This window comes from Ornithodoros turicata, chromosome 6 (genome assembly GCF_037126465.1).
Source record: "Ornithodoros turicata isolate Travis chromosome 6, ASM3712646v1, whole genome shotgun sequence".
In the NCBI taxonomy this organism is placed as follows: domain Eukaryota; kingdom Metazoa; phylum Arthropoda; class Arachnida; order Ixodida; family Argasidae; genus Ornithodoros; species Ornithodoros turicata.
In genome coordinates this window covers 5768727-5783950 of record NC_088206.1, presented here as the reverse complement: position 1 = coordinate 5783950, position 15224 = coordinate 5768727, and the positions used below count along the sequence as shown (strand labels likewise).

The 15224-nt window shown below is 47.1% G+C and overlaps 3 protein-coding genes across 4 annotated transcripts in view; 2 read left to right on the top strand and 1 right to left on the bottom strand.

The window, feature by feature from the left end:
* LOC135398939 (tRNA (guanine(6)-N2)-methyltransferase THUMP3-like) overlaps positions 1 to 15224 on the bottom strand; it is a 283535-nt gene that overhangs the window by 119922 nt on the left and 148389 nt on the right. The window lies entirely within an intron of this gene.
* LOC135397591 (uncharacterized) lies at positions 441 to 4301 on the top strand. Its single transcript, XM_064629197.1, has 3 exons — positions 441 to 620; positions 1734 to 2157; positions 4117 to 4301. Exons 1-3 carry the CDS (start codon positions 551 to 553, stop codon positions 4226 to 4228), a joined length of 606 nt encoding a protein of 201 aa, XP_064485267.1. The 5' UTR covers positions 441 to 550; the 3' UTR covers positions 4229 to 4301.
* Positions 11401 to 14960, top strand: LOC135397590 (uncharacterized). 2 transcript variants are annotated; one of them, XM_064629196.1, is made up of 2 exons: positions 11401 to 11680; positions 12978 to 14960. In XM_064629196.1, the coding sequence occupies exon 2, from the start codon at positions 13021 to 13023 to the stop codon at positions 14788 to 14790; it is 1770 nt and encodes a 589-aa protein (XP_064485266.1). In that variant the 5' UTR covers positions 11401 to 11680; positions 12978 to 13020; the 3' UTR covers positions 14791 to 14960. The 2 variants fall into 2 exon arrangements, with proteins under 2 accessions (XP_064485266.1, XP_064485264.1); XM_064629194.1 differs by having other exon boundaries at positions 11401 to 11833.

Sequence of the window (15224 nt, the reverse complement as noted above, 5' to 3'; positions counted from 1 at the left end):
AGTGGAAGTTCGGTGGTCGCTTCCCGTCTCATCATGGCGCCTCTGCAGTTCAATTTGAATTTTGAACGCGCAGAAGCCCGCGTACGACTACTGTAGCAGACGACAGCAACAGCTTCAACGCTTCAAAACAGCAAAACAGCAACAGAAGAATGATGATGATAATCAACTTTAGAAAGAATCGTCTCCCGTGGGACATCCACCGCTTGTACAAAAATACTAAGGTAAGCTAAAGTACAAAGTATTACAGAAACCGAGGAAGCAATAACAGTGCCGATGAGTAGCGCCACCGCCGGATTCCAAATGCGGCGCTGGGAAGGGGTGCCTATGATGGTGACTATGATGGTGTGTGTCGTTATCATCTAGTAGGTCGTCGTCACCATACAAAGAAAACACACTGTAAACTAGCGCCACCCATACCGCGGCAACTATCTCGACCAGCACCAAGTCTACGTCGCGCGCGCTGAGAACATTCGCGCGTGTAGTGAAGCCCCCTTCGTCCAACGGATACCTTCTGAGGCGAAGGGTCCGTTCGCCCGTAAAGTTGGGAAAGATGCACGCCTACGGCTGGTCCTTGGCAATTTGGACAATTGCTCCACTATTGATCCCTGCGCGGGCCGGATGTAAGTGAACGCCTATAGACTGGCTTCTTGTATTTCGACCGTGTGGGCGCTTTAATTTAGAGGCTCGTTCCTCGCAGCCCCTTCGAAGCACTCTGTATATACTTGCGTTTCGTTCACGGTAGAGTTCGCCGTAATGTGATTGGCCAATAAACTTTTCTCCGCGAAGATGATCGTGAAATCCGCAGGACGCGAGTTCCACAAAAAGCAAGGCCAACTGAAAGCTGAACATATGTTTACCGGTGAATCTATTGTTCTTGTTGTTGGAACTACCATCCATACTAACGAAGCCTGCTGCAGAATTGAATTATGCGGCAGTGTTTACTGCTGCGCCCTCTCCCTCTGTCTCTCTCTCTCTCTCTCTAGTAATGCTTTCCGTCGTTGTTTGCTCAAGAGTGGCGGCTGCAGGAGTAAGTTGGTTAGCAGAGGAGCTTGCGCCTATCTGTGAAAACATCATGTAAAGCCTCATGCGTTACTGCCAACGTTTGCTACGTCTCTTTATTTTTTGTTTTTGCCGCGTATATTTGGCCAACCTAAAAGTTAACGGGAAGGAACGTGAAAAAGAAGGCTGCGATTGGCTTCCTTTGTGTGCGACCTGTCGAGGTAGTAATGCTGTCATGGAACGATTCCAGACAAATGCGCTAGTTTGTCGCTCTTCGTTTGATGGGTATTGCTCGTGGGCTCTTCGTCTCGTCTGCTTCTGTTCGTTGTAGGAATACCGAGAGATCTCATTTTCTCGTGAAGTGATACAACCAAGTCGAAATTCCCGAGCTACGTCTGTTTCTATATGGGTTGGGAAACTGTATAGATCAGGTATCGTACTGACGTGCTCCTTCCAAGCTCAGCCGTATACTATCTCCCGAAAAGCAGACGACAGTTCAACAATCCGCTTTTGACGTCTGCAGACGGTTCGATTGTCGTCTGCTTTCGCGATGTCGTCTGCTCTCGCGATGTCGTCTGCTTCCGCACTGTCGTCTGCTTCCAAAAGTATGCACTTCCAAAAGCACGTATAACATCCGTGTAGTTTCTCCATGCGCATCGTGCTTGCTCGTTCACGCATGGCCCCCTTTCCGCGTTCGAAGAACCAATAAGCTAATCGCCACCATTTTGCCGCAGCGTTCGTCTGCTTGCCTCGACCGGTAAAGTTCGACACATGCACCAGCATTCGTCTTCTGGGACCCTGCCAGACTGACCAGGACTGCGAAACGCGGGTCTGCTGCAAGGACTGGTGCGGAAACTACTGCGCTTTCAAGCAGCACAAGGCGGCTGTGGGTGAAAATAACGCAAACAAAGACGTGGGCGGTCGAGAGGGCAGCGCTTTCGGCAGCAACGACGATGGCAGAGGCCGAGAAGGCGGCCAGGAAGGAACGAACGGCGAGGGCGCTGAAGGTGGCAGAAGGGCAGTTAGGAAAGGCAGCGTACAAAGCATGTCTCCCGACAATCCGGTCGACAACGCTGCGGACTACAACGAAGTGGCGGACACTCCTCCTCCACCACCGCCCAGTGGAAGCCGACGAAAAGGACGCAGACGACGCAAGAGGTTCGTTATGGGCAGTGCTTGTGCTGATTGGTCAGTTATTAGGGGGTTTTAGTGGATTGGAAGCGCGCTACGAAAACGGTCCGATAAAGGAAGCCGTCAAGTCAACGATTAGTCAAGTGACGTCAGCTGGAACGAGGGAAATCAGGCGATTTGCTTATGTTGTTCGGCCTCGTACACACATTCCGATCTGTTTGAGTATGGTCGCGCATATGATTTTTATGCACTAATGAAAACGAGGACGGGGTTTTCTACATTCGACCAGTAAACCCCTCGCGAGGCTTAACGCAGACAATGCCTGCGAGGCTTAACGCAGACAATGCCTGCGAGGCTGCTCGCAGTTGCGCTTGTTAAGGGAGATAACGCAGGCATTAAACCGCGGCTAACAAGCCCCCAGCAGCACCAAGGCGAACGGAGACATCTAAATGATTCTCCTGCACATGTAGCCCAATCGGGAAAGTTCCTTCTGCTTGCGTTTCACAGGGATTTTCTTAGAGGAAAGCAATTACATAACCCGCGCAGATACTCCTAGCTCATCTGTGGGTCGTGCCCTTACACACAGAGGCAGTGGTTTATCCAGAATTTCGTCGGGGTGGGGGGGTGGGGGGTTGTGACGTCACAACATGTAGGCTATACTGATAATTGAACAGCTTCCGTATTCTTCCTCCCCAGGAAGGGACGGTATTACAATAAAGTTACTGATACTAAACATGTTTCGAGCAAGATTTTAACAGGTATTTTTCAACGTTTTCTAGATACTTGCGAAATCCTTTGGACTGGAAACATGCTATTGTTGTCCTTGTTCACAAAGGCGGAGAAAAATCTAATGTAAAGAACTACGGACCGATACCCATGACTTGTGTAGCATGTAAAATAATGGAACACATACTTTGCTCACATATAATGAAATATCTGAATACCATTGGCATAGAGAGAACTGATGAGAGACCGTTGGCATGTTAAGCAGTTATCAGCACGGGGTTAGAAAAGGAAAGTCATGTGAAACACAGCTGCAAAATACTGCATGGACGCAGTATTTATAGACTTTGCAAAGGCTTTTTTCTGTGTTCAGCATCGGAGGCTCATTAAATAAACTAAAAGCATTCAAATTCAATACTAGTATCATTTATTTTATGGATATGTTCTTTTCTGTGCTGAAGGACCCAATGTGTGAAATGGCAAATGGAGATTAACACGTCCAAGATCAAGCATATGAGAATATCTAAACGCAAACGACACTCGATTAATCGGTACTACTTGTCAAATTGCTGCGTCGAACGAGTAAGCAGTTACAAATACTTAGGAATTTATTTCTCCGATGACACGTCATGGAATTTTCATATTGATTACATAAGCGGAAAAGCCTTACGAACCCTTGGTCTCCTAAGCCGTAATCTATACTTGGCATCTCCCGAAATTAAGTTAAGTTAATCGCGTACGAAACTCTTATTCGTCTGAAATTCTCACCTAGGATTTGGAGTCCATATCTGATTGGAAAACTAGAAAGTATACAGAATAAGTCTGTACGATTTATCTTTAATACGCGTGTCAATTCTATACCAGCATTACGGCTTTGAAACAACAAAATAGTGCACTTATCGACGCTTAATCAAACGTTTGTCATTCATGCATAAATTATCCCATATATATTGCTACTGTAATCAATCATGATGAATTTGTTACCGTGTGTGAAGTTGAGTTTTTGTTTAGGCCGAATGGGCATATGTTGTTCCCCCATGATGTAATGCCTCTTCTGAGGCTCTTAAGGTAAATAAATGAAATGAAATATCACTGCACAGCATATACTGAGGTCGACTCAGGCGCAACCTTGCATAGCCATGAAGAGAAATATCTCATGGTCCGGCTTATTAGACCATGCTCTTTGCAGCTGCATGCTCTTTGCAGCTTTGCAGAGCTGCAGCTCTTTGCAATAGGTTGTACCTGTCTTTGGAATCGTTACAGGGTAAACAGGAGGAAAATGGAGTCTAATCAGATAGACAGCGTCGACACAGGAAGGAAAGTGAGGAGGAAGAACACAAGGAATGAAAATGAACACGACTACTTTGAAGTTTGAACATTCCTTTTTGTTGATGTATGAATGAGTCCTCTGACGTCCCAATAAATGTAATTTGTTAATCCGTTGATAAGCCCGGATCGAATACAAATGATTTCACATTGAGAGTCCAGGGGAAGCCGGTAGTGCCACAAGAGTGCCCAAACCAAGCCTAACGCTTACTTTATATTGTACTACATAGAATATGGTTGAAAAGGGTCAGGTTTGTAGAATACTTTAAGGAGTACAAGCTAGAGGGACAAAACGCTAAAGACACCCACACAGACTCGGACAGTGTTCACTCCAACAGCCTTAGATGTCCGCTCATTCATTCTGAAAGCCGGTCTGAAACATCGAGGGAAAAAGCCTGACGTTGTTCCTTGTGAAATAAGTCGTGGGTCATTAGTCCACTCCTTCCACAACGAAGAACGTGAAGGATACCGCACTGGAAAACGGCGTTGTAGGCTTTCAGAATGGATGTGGACAAACCATGAACGTCTTATACCCCTGTCACACGGGCAGTCTTCAATTATCATTGAAACCAATGACCATTGAAAATGCGTGTAGTGACACCAAGCGTGTGACGTGTCAACTTCCCAAAGAGTATTGGATTCAATGTTCCCCGACAGGTTGACACGTTACACGCAAGGTGGCGCTACACGCATTTTCAATGATGATTGGTTTCAATGATCATTGAAGACCGCCCGTGTGACAGGGGTATTATACCGCTGTTGAAGCGAACACTGTCTGTGTGTGTTGCCTCTCTCTCGCATTTGCTCATGTTTCAAGTAAACCGCAGCATGCTCTACATCTTCGAGTGAACAACAAACATCATCATTTTGAGATGATGAATGGGGAGTTTCATCGCCAGGGGGCGATACTCTACCCCATTGCTGGTGGTGATGTGGGGAATGAATAAATAATGAGCCCTTTCACAATAAGGATCGAAGTCCGATATGGTGTCCAAAAAGGTCAAAAGAGCTTTGAAGGCAGAGCGGTAGTGGGCTGGATGTGGCCAGGGACCAAGCAATTTTGAGAGAGAGAGAGAGAGAGATAGGGGCGAGGGTCCAGCTGGTTAAGAGACCCGGAGAGATGCGGTTCTGGAAGGTTGGTAGTGTCGGCAATGAAGAAGAATGCGCTCTATAGATCTTCTAGAGCACCGCAGTGAGTGCAGCGGGGAGAGTCAACTTGCATCTTCGAGTATAAACAAGTACTGAATATAGAAGTACGATGTATACAAGTACAAGGTACATGTACGGTGTACAATTACAAGGTACATTTATACGGTGTACAAGTACATCTACGCTGCATGCTTCTTCTTCTTCTTCCCCTCAAAAGGTGGCTGTGAAGTTGGCCAGGACGATTGGGTGCAATCCATCACGGCAGTAGAAGAGATACCACGAAATACCAGAAGGCGGCATTCCACGCCTATGCTGCCCGGGCGTTTTTCAAGGGGTGGGGGGGGGGGGTTCGTCAGGCGTCTTAAGACTAATGTCGGCACAGTTCCGTGTGAAGTCGGCCCAGGACGCACCCCCCCCCCCCCGCCATGCGGTAGTCGTGACAGTGCCCGCCTGTGCATGGCCGACTTCGGCAAGTAATTCCATCATCCTCATCACCACCATTACGAAGAAAAGATAAAGGGTACTCAAGTCTTAGTACTTATTTCGCATGCATGTATTTTTTTTCTTTTTTGTGTGCGTGGGTATGTGTCTGTGCACCGATGTATGAAGTTAAGATATGTCCCAAGCAGCAAAATGTACTGAAAGTCGGGTGCAATAGGGGTGGACGGGTAGGTGGAAGGCCTTGAACAGACTCGTGAAACTAAAGAACATTGATAAGACACATACCGTCCACCCCTATTGCACTCGACTTTCAGTACATTGTGCTGCTTGGGGTGCCTCAGGAAGCACTGGAGCAAATCAGAGGTATGTTTTTCATAATTCAGTTCCCAAATCCAACAACCCGCGATACTGAGCAATTGGAACGTTATCAACTAACCAGTCAACCATGTGCAATGTTTATCATCAGCACCTCCGTCGTTACATGAGGAAGAAGAAGACCAACCTTATGTTGGCTCCGTTGCACAACGGCTTCACGTAAGGTTTAATGCTTTACGTTTTACGATTTCTCAATCGCCCAAGTGTTATATCCTAAATGTACTTACCGTGACAACAGCGTTAATGGTGATATAACGACCTTGTGCTTAGCCAGCAGAATTTAAAAGCACGTTTGCTCTTTAACGCTGTTTGAAAAGAGTACACGCATTGCGGTGCTATTGGCAAGGAGAATAATATAAATATACGTCATTATTGCACTGTGATCTGAGTACTGCGAATGAAGTGTATTATTCTAAATACTCCATGTCCCGCTTGTAATGGTACTCCAGTGACATCAGAGTTCAGAAGCATCCAATCACCTTTAAAAATCAATCACCTCTGAATTCGCCCTTATCATCAATTACCCTTAAAAAGAAATCGAAAAATGGTGGTTTCATCAGTAGAAGCAGACAGGCTAAATCACGCAGCGCGTGAAAATCTTGGCGTATTATTTCGGTGGCGTGATATTTAAAATGCACGTAGCCCACATTTTAAAATGACAACGTCATGACATTTCATGCACCTCGTGCTCAGCTGTTATGATACGGCCTCTTGGTGGAAGACCCTTGATAAAGTTCGATGAAAACTCTCCACTGAGGACAGACGTTGCATTGTCACGCATTATCTGGTACCAGAACTTCATAAAATTCGCTCCATTCTGATCACCATGGATTGATTTACACTTCTTCATAATGAGTTACTACCGCTCTACGCTGTATTAGTTAGCAAAACGACATGCTACTTCGTGCGGATTCTAATGCTTTCAGCTGGATAGATAGCATAGCACCATTAATTTACTTATCAACTTATCTCAGTATGTCGCTTGTGCAGAACGAAGCTCTTGGGACTGTTGCTCTTGGCCAGCGTCGTCCTGGCCGCTCAAGAGAGGAACCGGACTCAAAGTATGGGTACGACGGAGTTGAACATGACGTTCCATGATTTCATGTAATGTTTTGGTGATACGGTTTTGCTGCAGGGCTAAACAGAATAAATTAACGCATTTAGATTAAATTGTTATTATTAGATAATCAATTAATTGATTAAGTAAATTAGATTAGATGTCACCATGTACGCCGAAAACCTCGTGGTCTTCCCCAACGCCAGAGCCCCCCTTCCCCCTCACACACACACACCTCATTCTTTTTATCTCTAATACGAACGCAGCCTCAGCCTCCTGTCCGGACGAGATAATGCTGTGGAACTGTCTTCGTCTATCCTGGTCATCGCCGCCATGTCGCAGCAACTTCGACTGCAAGATGCCTTATCTCTGCTGCATGACCTGGTGCAGGAACTTCTGCTCAAACGATTATCGCTTCTGAACCCCCACCCTGTATCCCATTATCCCTTTTGGTGCTAATCGAATGTCTTCCGGCTCGACACGAAATAAAACGCAAACGTTTGCCGAGACAACTTGGTATCACAGTATATGAGCTTTTCCCTTTTTTTTTTTTTTTTTTGCTGTGATGACTCTCACATGATAAACATCCCGCGGCGCTCACTGAGCTCTGAAAGAAGTAAACGTGCTGAGGAGACTCTCGGGCAGGATGAGATGGTTAACCTTGCGAGTATCATCACGTTAGTGTGGGCGCGTGAGATGGGCGGACAAGCCGGGTGCCTACCACAGTATATAGGTTCGCAGGACGGCGGGGGTCGTACACTCTAAGAAAAAAAGGAGTACTTTTACTCCTTTTGGGGACTAAATGCATTGCCACAAAAAAAATAGTCCCTTTCGGGAGTAAATGCAGGGGAGTAAATTAATGTCACAGAGTGGAGACTGCATTTCAGGCGCTGTTGTAAGAGTCCCAAATGCATAATTCGTGTGCATGCATGAAAATACTTTGAAGCTAACCGTCAACCGTGATATATCGAGTGATATAAAATCTTGCGCCAACACATATGGCACAATTTGCGAAGAAAGATGCGCTAACTGTTTCTTACTCTGTGTGACTGGAAAATTGCTACGTTGGCTGAGTTATATAGCCTTATGCCCTTCAAATTGACCAAGGGCACATATTGACGTAGACTGTTGCATTCAGGAGACCATTCGCGGAGTTCAGTGACAATTTGCAGTCCTGGGGAGTAAATGTCGGGACTAAATGTCGGGTTAGGGGACTAAAATGGGGAGTAATTGCAGACTAGGGGAGTAGAAGATGCAATTACTCCCCGTTTTACTCCTTTTTTTCTTAGAGTGTAGAAGCTCATAACGTTGGATGATGAAGAGAGATCCGAAATAATTTTCACTGTAGCGTTTGGGATATTTATACTATATCACATTTGAATATTCCACTTTTTTCGGTTCGTTTTTTTTTTTCTTCCTCTGTAGACGTTTGAAATGCACAAAGAGTCTACAGAGTAATTACCTGTCATATCTACGTAGCATAGTGGAAGCAGATGAAAAGTCTCTGTTTAAAACACGAACGGTTCCTTGACCGAGACCTCACTGAAACAAACATTATCTTTAAGACCTCACCGAATCTACTGTGTGCTACCGTTCGCTTATCTACGTTCGCTATCTCCTCGTACACAGTCTGTGCAGAAGCAACATAAGGATCTATACCCTTATATCTAAACATAACATCGTTCCGCCAATTTTGTTCACGATCGCCAAACTTCCCCGTTACAACAAAAGCGCGCGGTGCAGCCTGCTTACGGGAAACTTTTCCTTCACACGAAGTGGACATATCCCCCACACAAGAAGCAATTCCGAATCTAGCGTAGCCGTCGTACGTGACTCAAGAGGGCGCTGTGAATCCTTTCAGTAGCACCTCGGTGGATATCAAAGGCAGTCTCTTCTCGGTATTCGCTCCCCAGATGCATCCTTATATGTTCCCCCCCCCCCCCTCCTTACCACCACCATTCAGGCAAGGCTCGTATGGGAGTCCTTTCCAATGCAAGACGCTGGAGGGAAAGACCGCTACCAGCACTGTGTGTCGCAACACGGTGCTACGCACGAAGCTCGTTTGGTGTTAAGAAATGGGGGAGTGGTACTAAAATATATAAACGTGAGTTTAAAGTGTTTAGTTTGTCGTGGTGTTACTAAGGGCTAGTACGTGACCCGAATAATTGCTACGGCCTTATACATGCCGCAACGGTTTGTAGGCCCTTGAACCAGCAGTGAACTGAAGGAGAAGACTAGAGTATCTATAAAGTGTGTCTGGGATGTAGTAATCAGTACGAAATTATAATCCTCATGCAAGACAGCACCGGCGAACATAATCCATTGTAACGTTTGTACAGGGCGTTTCACCTAACGTGGTTTTAATTCCTGTGAGAAAAAAAAAATCGACTTGTCCGAAAAAAAGATGTGGACAACGGTATCTATCATCTGGGAACTTATGGCTTGATTAGCTTTTTTTTTTTTTTTTTTTTTGAGGGACGTTTAACGTTCAGAATTGATCTCCAGAGTGAATACAGCGTTTGTTTTTGTTCTTGTTTGACAGGAACAGACTATCTATGTAGGAAATAGCCCAACCCGTTCAAACACACGTTCCCTGTTACAGTGAACCCTCGTTATTATGACCATGGTCGTTCCCGAAAATTTTGGTCATAATGCGGAATTGTCATATTAACGGGGGGGATTTGCAGAGGTTTCACTGCATTGTTCCCCAGGAGCTTGGTCGTAAAGCGCGTATGTCAGATTATCGGGGGTCATATTAACGAGGGTTCCCTGTTATATATTTTTTAATTATATGTTAGCGCCGCGAAGCAACTGGGGCTATGAGCGGCGTACAGACGTGGACAGATGGAGAGAGGACAGCAGGAAGGAGTGGGGGACAGGGGGGTTTATATATGCCTCCTGGGCCGACTTCAGGGGGAACTGTGCCGACATTCGTCTGGAAGGTCTTCGGAAAACCCAGGGGAGAACCTCAGACAGCACACTCGGTGACAGGATTCGAACCCGTATCACCTCCCAGTCTCGGCGTGGAAAGCGCGATCATCTTAACCGCTATGCCACGGGAGGTGGTTCTCTGTAGATAATCCAGATCACCGCAGTGACGGCACCTATAGGACAGTCACCTTGTCGCACTAAGCGGTTACGTCACTGACTTGTAAAAGCCACATTGAGTCGCATCCGATGAATTAATGCAGCCTCATGACGGGAGGTGTTTCGTGGCACCCCGAAAGCGAGCGTTGGATCAACTCTTGGAAGCATGAGAGATCGAATATGAGTTCTAAGAAGAAGACAGTATAGCATAAAGTTACGTAGCTACTGATGATGTTTGACGTGAAAGGCGTCGTCCTTGCAGTACGCCCAAGGACGATATTATAAGTGCCGGTGCAGACCCGCAGTTTCTTGATTATCCATAAATGTACAGCACTAAGGAAGTAGAGAACATCTCCGTTGCGCAGGATCATGTCTGGTGGAACTTCGCCTCTTGTGGTTCATAGATCTGTGAGAGAGACCGAAAGCGGTGGTGGTGGTGGTCGAACCGCGCTTAGGCGAGCACCGTCACGGCTATCGCAGGGAGAGAAATAAACGTGCGTCCTATGCCGACTTCACGGGGAGCTATGCCGACATTGGTCTCAAAGTGTCTGAAGAAAACTCAGAGAAAACGCTCAGACAGCACAGCTGGCACCCAGATCTTCTTCTTCTTCTTCCACCACTAGGAACAGTGGCCGCCAGCCACACAGGGCACCCGGATTCGAACCGGGATCACCTCCCAGTCTTCTTCTTCTTCATCCTCGGGGAAATGGCCGTTATCCACTAAGGGCGATTGGCCAGTACCAGATGAGGATCATAGGCGTCCCAGTCTTCTTCTTCATCCTCAGGGAAATGGCCGTTATCCACTAAGGTCCCGGCGTTGACCGAAGTATGGCGGGCTCTTCTTCTTCTTCTTCGTCCCACGGAGAGTGGCCATTAGCCCCAAGGGAGATCGGTCAGGGCTATGAGGACGTCCAACGGTACTATAACGGGCTCATTCTAGCCCGCCATAACCGAAGTAGTTCTTCTTCTTCTTCGTCCCACGGAGAATGGCTATTAGCCACAAGGGAGATCGGCCAGGGCTATATGAGGATGTCTAACTGTACTCTGGCTTGACGGTGACAATCTGGGTGTAGAATGTGATGGTTGAAGTGGGTGGGGGTGGTGAAGTTCGCTTGTTTTGGCTCCATGGCACAAGGGCAAGGGTTGTGCATGGCGTGGGTATTTGCATAATTAACATGTAGAGTCATTGTAGATGTATGGCTGCAGCTGCTTCTTTAGCCACCACGACAACATGGCACCAAATCCGCAACTACCGCTCACAACGGCTTTTATTTCTTCTGATCCATCGGCACCATCTGCATCGATGCCAACATCTTCTTCCTCGTGAGTCGTCTCTTGATCGTGCGTTCGAAGGCACAGCCTCTACACCACTGACCTTCTTTGACGGCACAGGCAAGTCAGTTGCTCCTTGTCGCCAAGTGTCGGTGCTGCTTTTGTGCGTCCCAACGACTGGTCTAGAAAATTGACGCGTCGAACCATGTCAGAAAGCAAAGAAGACGGAGGGTACTTCGAGATGTACCCGAATGATGATGATTTCAAAAAAATGTAAGTCAAACTTGACTTTAAAGTAACGTAGCATCGTTTAAAGCTACGTGTACGGTTGTGTTCACGGAAAATAATCGTGCAAATTGCGACGTTAAACCTGACGTTAGTAGAATTAACATTACGTTGAACATGGAGTTCAACGTGAGCTTGCTAGTCTTAAATTGCCAAAATAAAAGCTTGGAAAGGACGTCAGCGTGGAGTAGAGCTCGGAATAGTGACCTTGGAAACTGCGCCGGAGGAACATCAATCTCTGCGGCTCGGGGCCCATTAATTCAAAACCACAGGTGACCAAAAAGAAGAAAGCGCAGAAAGTGGGAAATTTGGAAACTGCAAAACCGCCAGTACCTTAGCACCCGAGGCGTAGCAGTAGCGTTCCTTTTCAATAAAGGTAACGCCGGACACCCAAGGTGTCCAAGCTATAGTGATTTCTGGGTTTTATTTATTTAAGTTCCGCTACGCTTGTGGTATAACAGTTTAGAAACACCAGTCAGTAGCTTTCGTCTCAAGTTGCATGGCTTCTTAGAGCTGTTCCGAAACCAAGAGTGTTCGGACCGAAAACTTGCCCTTCGTCTTGAGCTGAAGAAAGGTCGGAAAGAGATCACCATTGCTTTACTCAAAAGTAATCGATGGAAGCAACTTTGATGCGAATACGTCTTTAAAGTACGCACCGATGTAGGGTGGCATCCTGGAAAGCCGAACACTCTTAAAAATGAACTTCACCACATAGCACGCTCCTAGCCAACCATCATCTCAAGTGATATCGTTATCTGCCCTGATTTGTTGAAAACGGGGGGCGTACGCCTTTTCTGTGACACTTATGCTGTTCATAATTGTCGCAAAAAAGGCGTACGCCCCCGTTTTCAACAAATCAGGGCAGATAACGATATCATTTGAGGTGATGGTTGGCTAGGAGCGTGCTATGTGGTGAAGTTCATTTTTAAGAGTGAAGGGCACGAAAACTGTCACTTTCTGCACTCGAACTGTCAATCAGAGATTATACGATGTACGATTATGACGTATTCACGCAAAAAAGAGAAGAGAAAGAAAAAAGACACAAAAATTTCTTGCATGTTCAATTTAGCCTCTGTTATGTCTTCATACATTCGCTACAGGTAGCGCTTATACTGTCCCGTTTCCCCCGCAGGCCGTTAGGAGACGACACCGACGTCGAAGCCATCTGGGACCAGATGTTCCGAACTTCACTCGCCCTCTTCATTGTCTTCTGGATCGCCATCTACTTCTCGTACGGTCGCGAGCTCACCTTTGACCCTAGCGCCACATGTCGGACCGACGTCTGCAGAGCGGCCCTCACTTACAGCGCAGACCTCAAGTCTTCTAACGCGTCGCTAGCGTGCGACGACTTCTACCAGTACGCTTGCGACCTGTGGAACGCTACTCACCCGTCCCTGCCGAATGTCTTCTCTGCCCTAGAGGACGAGGCAGACCGAAAAATTCACGGGTTCTGGAACAAGACAGGCCGCGCAAACCAAAGCCTTCTGGACAAGACAGCAACTTATTACTTTTCGTGTATGAGCGCTCTTGGCCGAAACGTCTCCTTCTGTATCAACTTGGAATCCTACCTGGAAGTCAGGGGCATCAAGATGCGAAACGTGCTGGACATTCGCAAACTCTTTGTGGAAGCGACGAGGGCTTCATCCGACGCGACGAAGCTGCGCTGGGGACCTCCACTGAGCCACACCTTATGCTCAAGCTGCGCGGGATATCTTCAACGATCCTTGAGCCTTCTGTTCGGCGTCTCCGTGCCCGCCATTATTATATACCAGGTAGAAACTCTCGACGAGCAAATAAGAAATTTCAACCAGACAGGCGGGAATCACGAAGACTTCACGAAACGCCAGCTCTTAAGTCACATCAACGTATCAACACCATACCTTGTCGACGCCTTCAAGTACGTCGCAGATCGCGTCACCGTATTAGATCCCCACGTCTTCAAGTATGCCGTAGGTCTGCTCTTCAGCAACGAGCACGTCAACGTCAGTGCTTATTTTCTTCTGCTCAAGGTTCTACAAGATCCACTGAACAGCGACTACTTGGTCTCCTCCACGCCGATAGGTCAGCGACGTCGTATCGCGCAAGACATATGCCGAAAGAAACTTCAATCAAAATTACTTCCGCTTTGGAACGTGCTTGCTTTAGACACCCTAGCGACCAAGCACAGCTCCAAGTTCGTTGAAAACACGTTCGAAATCGTGAAGGCACGGGTCACGGATCACATCAGAGAGACGACGTGGTTGAAAACCGACATCAAGGACCGCCTCATGAGTGCTCTCCTTCAAATGCTGATTTCGTCTCCCGAAAGACAGGAATTCATGGGTTACCTCAAGTACAGATACAGACGCATGCCCAAGTTGGGACCCTACTTTTACGAGAATGACTGGTTGCTCGATGAATACCACGACAGTTGCGACGGCAATGCGGACAGACTCTGCGCAACGATCCAGGACAGGCACCAGGACGAACTGAGAAATAACACGGTCGACTTAACAGCCGTTCATCAGCTACGTCCGTTTTACTACGCCGAAGCAGACGCCTACATAAATGCAGCGACGTTATCCTACCACATGTTCTACTTGATTATCCGCCACCTCTTCAGGGGCGCGAACCTGTCCAGCGTTCCACAAGCAAAGTGTCTTCAGGATCAGTCGTCTCGGACAGGCCTGAGCTTGGATGATGTGCTAGCCCTGACCACGGGTTTAAGACTGGCTTACGAAGTCGGTAACCCCGAGCCACGAACACCCGATGACAGAATTGATAAGGTAACGGAAGATCAGCTGTTTTTCCTGAGGGCCTGCCTTCAATTTTGTTCAGCGGACGCTAGGCAAGTGCACCGCGACCAGTGTAACACTGCGGTGAGAAACATTCCGCAGTTCTACCTGGCGTTCTGGTGTCCGCCCGGGGCGCGACTTCCGAGTGGCGGTGTATGTGAGGTCATGTGAATTTTCTCAATCAATCAATCAATCAATCCAAGGGTGCCTGTAAAGCATTCTCTGCCACTCTGCGCTGCTGAATGTGAAGAAGCGCGTATTGCTAACGTTGAATTGTGGATTTATTCTCTGGTTGTTTTGAGGACTTTACTCAAGTAAATGTTGTTTGAATAATCCGAAAGTGAGATTCTTTCTTTTTTAATTCTATGTTAACGCCGCGATGCAACTGTTGCAATGAGCGGCGTACAGACGTGGACAGATGGAGAGAGGACAGCAGGAAGGAGTGGGGGACGGAGGGGTTAGTATGCGTCCTGGGCAGACTTCAGGGGGAACTGTGCCGACATTCGTCTGGAAAGTTTTCGGAAAACCCAGCGAAAACCTCAGGCAGGACAGCCGGTGACAGGATTCGAACCCAGTGTCATCTCCCAGTCTCGGCGTGGAAAGCG

Excerpts from the sequence above, each read along its gene's own strand:
- LOC135397591 (XM_064629197.1), top strand. The coding sequence starts at position 551 with ATGCACGCCTACGGCTGGTCCTTGGCAATTTGGACAATTGCTCCACTA. Across the intron at positions 621-1,733 it reads GATCCCTGCGCGGGCCGGAT|CGTTCGTCTGCTTGCCTCGA; the intron begins GTAAGTGAACGC and ends ATTTTGCCGCAG. Across the intron at positions 2,158-4,116 it reads GGACGCAGACGACGCAAGAG|GGTAAACAGGAGGAAAATGG; the intron begins GTTCGTTATGGG and ends GAATCGTTACAG.
- LOC135397590 (XM_064629194.1), top strand. The coding sequence starts at position 11,766 with ATGTCAGAAAGCAAAGAAGACGGAGGGTACTTCGAGATGTACCCGAAT. Across the intron at positions 11,834-12,977 it reads GATGATGATTTCAAAAAAAT|GCCGTTAGGAGACGACACCG; the intron begins GTAAGTCAAACT and ends TTTCCCCCGCAG.